This window comes from Vigna angularis, chromosome 11 (genome assembly GCF_016808095.1).
Source record: "Vigna angularis cultivar LongXiaoDou No.4 chromosome 11, ASM1680809v1, whole genome shotgun sequence".
Lineage (NCBI taxonomy): Eukaryota > Viridiplantae > Streptophyta > Magnoliopsida > Fabales > Fabaceae > Vigna > Vigna angularis.
The window spans coordinates 27,327,099-27,333,401 of record NC_068980.1 but is presented as its reverse complement, the minus strand read 5'-3'; the positions used below and the strand labels follow the sequence as shown (position 1 = coordinate 27,333,401).

Sequence of the window (6,303 nt, the reverse complement as noted above, 5' to 3'; positions counted from 1 at the left end):
AAGAGTTGAGTGAACCATGTGTTGTGAAATATTTGATATGTTTGATGTGTTATGAAATGCATGTTATTACTTGAATTAAATTCAATAAGCTTACCCTTCGTTTTTCATTGTGTTGTCTATCGTCCTTGTACGTCCGTCCTGTCTGTGCAATGATCATCTGTGTGGATGTGAGCAGATGGAGAGATGTTGCTTGAGGAAACGCTGGAAGAAGAAAATTTGGAGGAAGCAAACCTCGTGGATGTGGAAGTGAAGGCCGAACAGTAATGCGTTCGGTTGGCTGCTTAGTTTAGTTATTAGCTTGCTGTATTAGAGCGATCCTCCTTTTCTTTTGTGAGGTTGTTGACCGATTCGGTATTTCCATTTTGTAAACCGTTCGGTCATTTCTGTTTATTGAACGCCTTTAACATTTGTAAAGTTAGGTATGGCCATTCGGCCACTAGCATGCTTTATCTCTTTAAGTGTAAGACTGATTTGATATATTAATATATGTGAATATTCTATTTTATATGATTTATTACTGTATTTTATGGGATGTTACACTAATCAATTTATATCAACAATATTCAAGGAAGATATAAGATCAAAAATAAAATCTCATATTCGACCTTGATTGAAAATTTAAAACAATTTTATGATGAGCATGGATACCTAATAAGTATTTGGTTATGTTTTTTAATATAATTTTATTTTTTAAAAGAGAGAAAGATAATAGTAATATTTTAATAAGAAAATGATTGGTTTATATTTTTAAGTGAAAGTTAAGGAGATGTTATATCTGTGTATATTGACATTAAGTCTTATTTTACAGGACATTTGACATCATTTTTAATTCAAAATTTCAAAATAATAAATTTACGGATATTTCATCATATATAGTATTTAATTTTGTCTCTTTTATTTAAAATAAGATTTTGACTTATACTTAAATTATTCTTAACAGAAAAAAATTATTAAAAAATAAAATAAAAAACTAGTTATAATGATACGATTATGATTAATTGGATCCAACTCATGATCTCTCATATCTATTTTTAAATAAATGTTTTCCTTTCAGAACTATTTTTTGAAAATTTTGTTTCATTCTCAAATTAAATACATATTTTTTTTCTATACTTTATAAAATTTATTAAAAAAAATATAGTTTGACACTCTTAATGATATAAAACAGTCCCTTTACAAGTTACTTTAATAATATATAAAAATAATATAAGTCAAATAATAAAAAGCACTAAAATATTAATTAAATAATCTTTTCATTAATAATCCAATTTTGATTGATGGTATTCGTCATTTATATCACATGTCATTGTTGTATTATAAAAATATCAAAATAAATTTCAATTTGTAAATTAATTTGACTTATTATAAGTTTGATTCAGATTGAATTAAACAAAAAAGTTTTATTTTTTTAAATATGAGTAAAACTTATCTCAATTCATTTAATCTATAAATTAAACAAATTGAAGTTAGGTTAAAAATGATTTAACTCATAATTTATTAACAACAACTCTTTCTTAATTTAAAAAGAAATTATATTAACTCAGTTTAAAAAGAATAAAAACTAAATTAAAAAAAATAAAATTAATGAGACGAAAGTACAAAAGGTTATCGTAATAATAGAACAAAAAACATATTAGTAATTACTTATAGATTACAATTTAAATAGATTTATATTATAATATAAATTCTCCTAACTTCTTTATATTATGCACTTATATAATATAATCGGACTATATTTACAACTAATATAAGATTTTCCACAACGCATACATACACAGAAAACTAAAAATAAAAAAGAAAAGATTAAATAAGTTTCTATTACCTCCAGAATTGATTTACATTAAAATCAGTATCACTAAATGATTTATTTTTAACATTGAATAAATACGATATGATCTCATACGTACTTACACTTTTTAGTATAATAATGTTAATATTTTAACTATAAGAATATCATATTTTAATATATTTCATTTAACTGTGACATTTTAAGCGTTAAATTAAAAGTTTTGTATTATAATCATCAAGTGACATATTTATTAAAAGTTGGGATAAAAAACCAATACGAGTGAAACTTGAGATATCAAAAACTTATTTAAATCTGTATAAATATATGCACACATGTATGCTACTTTTAAACTTTTTTTCTTTTTTTCTTTTTTCACGTTATGAAAAGGTGGGTACGTCATGAGAAGGTTATTGATTTTTGAAAAATTTGTTGGCCTGGGGCAAGTATAGCCAAAGGGTCATAAAGTGATTTTCTTTGCTGGAAAATCTGCCACCGAGAACCAAAGTGCACCCTCCATGCTTCCTGTGTAGTGTAGTGTGGCAAGTATTGCTTTACTCCAAGATCAGCTCTTTCACAATACTCTAAGATTTTTTTGTTCTGACTCAGAATGTGTTCAAGCCCATCAGAACCATTGGAAGAGGGCACTGCAGAGGCAAGAAATGCCACCAAGTAGAAAATATCTTCATCTGGTATAACAACAGAACTTCTGTTGTCCCATCTGCATAAAAAACAAACAAACATTAATAAATGGGGCATGCATTCAACTGTAAAAATCATCATGTATCAAACATTTATAAGTAAAAATCATATAAGCTATGCATGCTTAATAAAACAAGTTTTTGTGTGATTACTTTGATTTATTTACTGGGTAGATAAGGACAGGGCCGTTGCTGGTTTCTGTTACGATGTTCCCAAAGACAACCTCTGCAAAATGGTGTATTTTGGTTTTGGGTATAAAAAGATTGAGCCATGGGTGGGGAACATCCCACAAGCCTTTTGAACGCAACTTGACCTCTGAGATATGCACCCTGTCTAGAAAATCTACATATGTGACTTCTGTTAGGAAAAGTGTTGATGGGATATGGTTCAAGTGGGACAAATGTTTCTCAACTTCCTGCAAAAGAAACCCAACACAGTGAGAGAGATGGTTTAGTTGAGTTTTTTCATTTGTTTATGTGTAATGTATTTTTCAAAAGTTGTAAAACAAAAAACTTTTTGTTTAGCTGTTGGTCCCTCACCTGATTCACCACAAGGGTTTCTTCCAGATTGTAGTATTTGGCCAATTCAAGGCAGAAGAGAGTTCTTCCATCTGACTTGAACTTGCTAGCTTGAACTGGGTCTTGTGGGTTGAAGGATGATCTCCAGTTATTTAGCAGACCGGTTCTGTTTATTATCACAAATCCTTCAACATAATCAAAAGCTTTTTCTGCAAATATCAGTTTCTCTTGGTCTCTAGTGAATGCTGTGAAATCTGCATACAGCACCCTGATCCATTTTACCTGTTCAAAAACAGAAACGCTCCATGATCACAACAGGTACTTGCAAGTATATAATTAAAATACAAAGGACCTTGTTTCTTGTATTCTTGTCCTTGATGCATTACCATGGTAGGTGCAGGTTCCAGGAATATTCTTGCCTTTGTTATAATGCCAAACTGACCTAGCCCTCCAAGTACACTGTGAAAGAGGTCACCATTCTGCTCCTCAGAACAGTTTACCACCTCTCCTGTTCCTGCAGTCATTTTACAGACCATCTTTTTCATTCATCCAAGAGAAAGCATATCTTTTGTTTAAAAAAACCTATTTACAACTTGAGACTTCCTACCTTGGCCAAGGCTAAGTCAAATAATGTATACTAGGGAATCATGTCAGTTTCAAGTGAATTATTAGTTCACAAAACACAAAAATAGTAGCTGTTGTTTTATGTGGAATATGTAGAGTATGTTTTATATGTTAACCCCCTTCAGACTCTTGACCTTGTTCTTATCTGCCACATGGTTTTATCAACATATATTTTTTTTCACTCAGTTACCAACCTGTAACAATCTCCAGCTTCTGAACATTACTTATCTGGGGACCATGCCTAAATGCCTGGCCACTTACACCAGCGTTGGATAAAGTGCCACCAACTGTGAGATGTAAGTAGTCTGTCCATGATCTTGGTGTCAATCCATACCTTAGTGTCTCATGCAAGATGTTAATCCACAGTTCTCCTCCCGAGACATCCACATAAGGAGATTCTCCTGCATACACCTTCATTTCTGGGACACTGAGTGACTCCATGTTGATCACAACTCCTCCATGAGACTGTGCCTGGCCCTGGAGTGAGTGGCCATGGCCTCTGGCTGCAACAGTGAGATGAGAAGCAGGCCCCAAGTTCCAGATATGCTTTATGGTGTCTGCAATGTCAGAAACTGATTTTGGATGCAGCACTGCCATAGGGTGAGACTGGTACCTGTTGCCAAAGTCCCTGGCTACATGTTTAAGGTCAGATTCTTCAAAACTGAAGTGTCCTTTCAAGGGAAGTGCTTTGAGTGAAGAGGGTATGCTGGAAATAGAGAAATTAAGCCTAATGGTTAAGCAACTGAGGAACAAAACCATGAGGCCTCTTATGAAGAGAATGTTGTATTCTCTGAGGAGGCTAAACGAGGGATATCTCATTTTTCTGCACGAAGACATGGTGGTAGTTAAAGGGTTGAGGAGAAAGGGGGAAGAAAAACAAAAGGGGAAGTGATGAAGTGAAGAAAGAGGAGAGGGTTGAGGCAGAATTTATACAAGTTTGTAGGTGGCTGAGTCAACCTTTCAGTTATGAGAATCCGTATGAAGACTGGTTACTTGGGAGGATTCCTTTTGGTTCTCCCTTTTGTGCTAGTTTGTTCAAAAGAGAAACCGAACCCATCATACTGAAGCCAACTTGAAGAGGAAAAGTGACAACAAAGAGAGATCTCACAAATCTTCCCACTTTTCCAAACAGTTCCTACCACAACCCCATCTTTCCATTAAGGACAGACATGTTTCAAATTGTATGATCATTAACCAATTTAAGTATGCTCTATTTATTTTATTTTTCCCATTTAGGGAAATGAAATAAAAAAAAAAGTCCTTGGTTTTGTCTTGCCTATGAAAGGCTCTTGGTATGCCCATGCTGCTGTCTACCTCAGTATGTTGGGGTGGTGGTGACGGTGGTGGTGGTGAATCCATTACTGTCGGAGTGTAAACATCGAGTATCGGTGTTATTAAATTGAATGAGAAGGACTTGCGGGGTTGTATTAATACATTCAAGAGGGAGATATGACAGTGGTGGGGCATTTTTTGGTCCATGTGACACGTGAAGATTGATTCATTTTGTGCTACTGATGAACCATGTAGGGTCTAGGGACTCTTCTTGGGCCCTCCTTTGTAGGCCAAGGTATTGGAAGAACAACAAATGGAAACAATGAAAGACTGCTACTAACATTCTGATGCAATGCTGCACCACTGCACCACTGCTGTTGCTGCTGATGTTATTTAGAATCTTTTGTACGAAGCTATTGGACAAGTTTTTAGTGGTTTTCTTGTCTATACCTTCCTTTTGTTATATTTGGATGCCACTGAATTACTCTGCTACTCGTACTCTTCTACCCTTTTATCATTTTCCATTGCAAGTTGTGTTTTTGGTCCAATCACAGATTTTACAGGTTCTTAGAGTGATGCATAGGATTGGAAAAACATGCATTGTTGAGTTCTGTCGTTGGAATTGTTTTTTGATCAGCAATGGGTTCCATGTGGTCCTGAAATTGGAAAGAAAACCTGCCTTGTTCTGTTGTGTGTGGGAATAGCCTCTAGGTAGCAGCATCTATGTTTCATTGAGGGGAAAACATAATCATGATACTTCTTAGTGTTTGTCTCTTTTTGTTTTCTTCTCCTTAATTAGTTGGATTACTATTTCTGTCTCCAGTCAATTAATTAGGATATTCTATTTCCTGCTTATGGATTCCACTTGTTCTCCTTTTATTGCTAACATTTATTTGCCTTTATTCTCTTTCTTTCTTTTTATTTGTAATTTTGGCCCCATTTTTTTAATTATCCTTGATTTTTGCCACTTATTAAAACCCTTATTTTAAAGAATAATATAAAGATAATCAGGCTTAGAGACGTCAAATGAAGAATTATCTAAATTTTCAAATTATATGATAGATCGTTTTAGTGTTGGATTAGATCATAATTGCTTTAATACGTGATCTTTCATTTAAGTCCTATATCTCCACATCACAATATAAACATTACATGACAACAACCAATTGAAGAAGATCGCTTAAATAATTAATTTAGTACTTAGTTATATTTATTATCATAAAATCTTAAGCTTTATTTAATGCTTATAAGATGTATTAGATTCTTCAAGTTTTTATTCTATTTTTTTTATTAAAACAAGGTTAAATATGTTTTTAATCTCTTAACTTTCATATCAAATTGAATTTTGTTTTTATTTTAAATTTTGAATCATTTTCTCAAATTTTATTAATGAATGAATAT

General features: G+C 32.7%; 1 protein-coding gene across 1 annotated transcript; it reads right to left on the bottom strand.

Annotated features, from left to right (window-relative positions):
- Nucleotides 1-2,052: 2,052 nt before the first annotated feature.
- On the bottom strand, nt 2,053-4,766 carry LOC108333575 (cytokinin dehydrogenase 6). Its single transcript, XM_017569044.2, has 5 exons — nt 3,825-4,766; nt 3,393-3,520; nt 3,028-3,288; nt 2,641-2,903; nt 2,053-2,507 (listed from the first exon to the last, which is right to left on the bottom strand). Exons 1-5 carry the CDS (start codon nt 4,465-4,467, stop codon nt 2,186-2,188), a joined length of 1,617 nt encoding a protein of 538 aa, XP_017424533.1. The 5' UTR covers nt 4,468-4,766; the 3' UTR covers nt 2,053-2,185.
- Between the last annotated feature and the right edge of the window lie 1,537 nt (nt 4,767-6,303).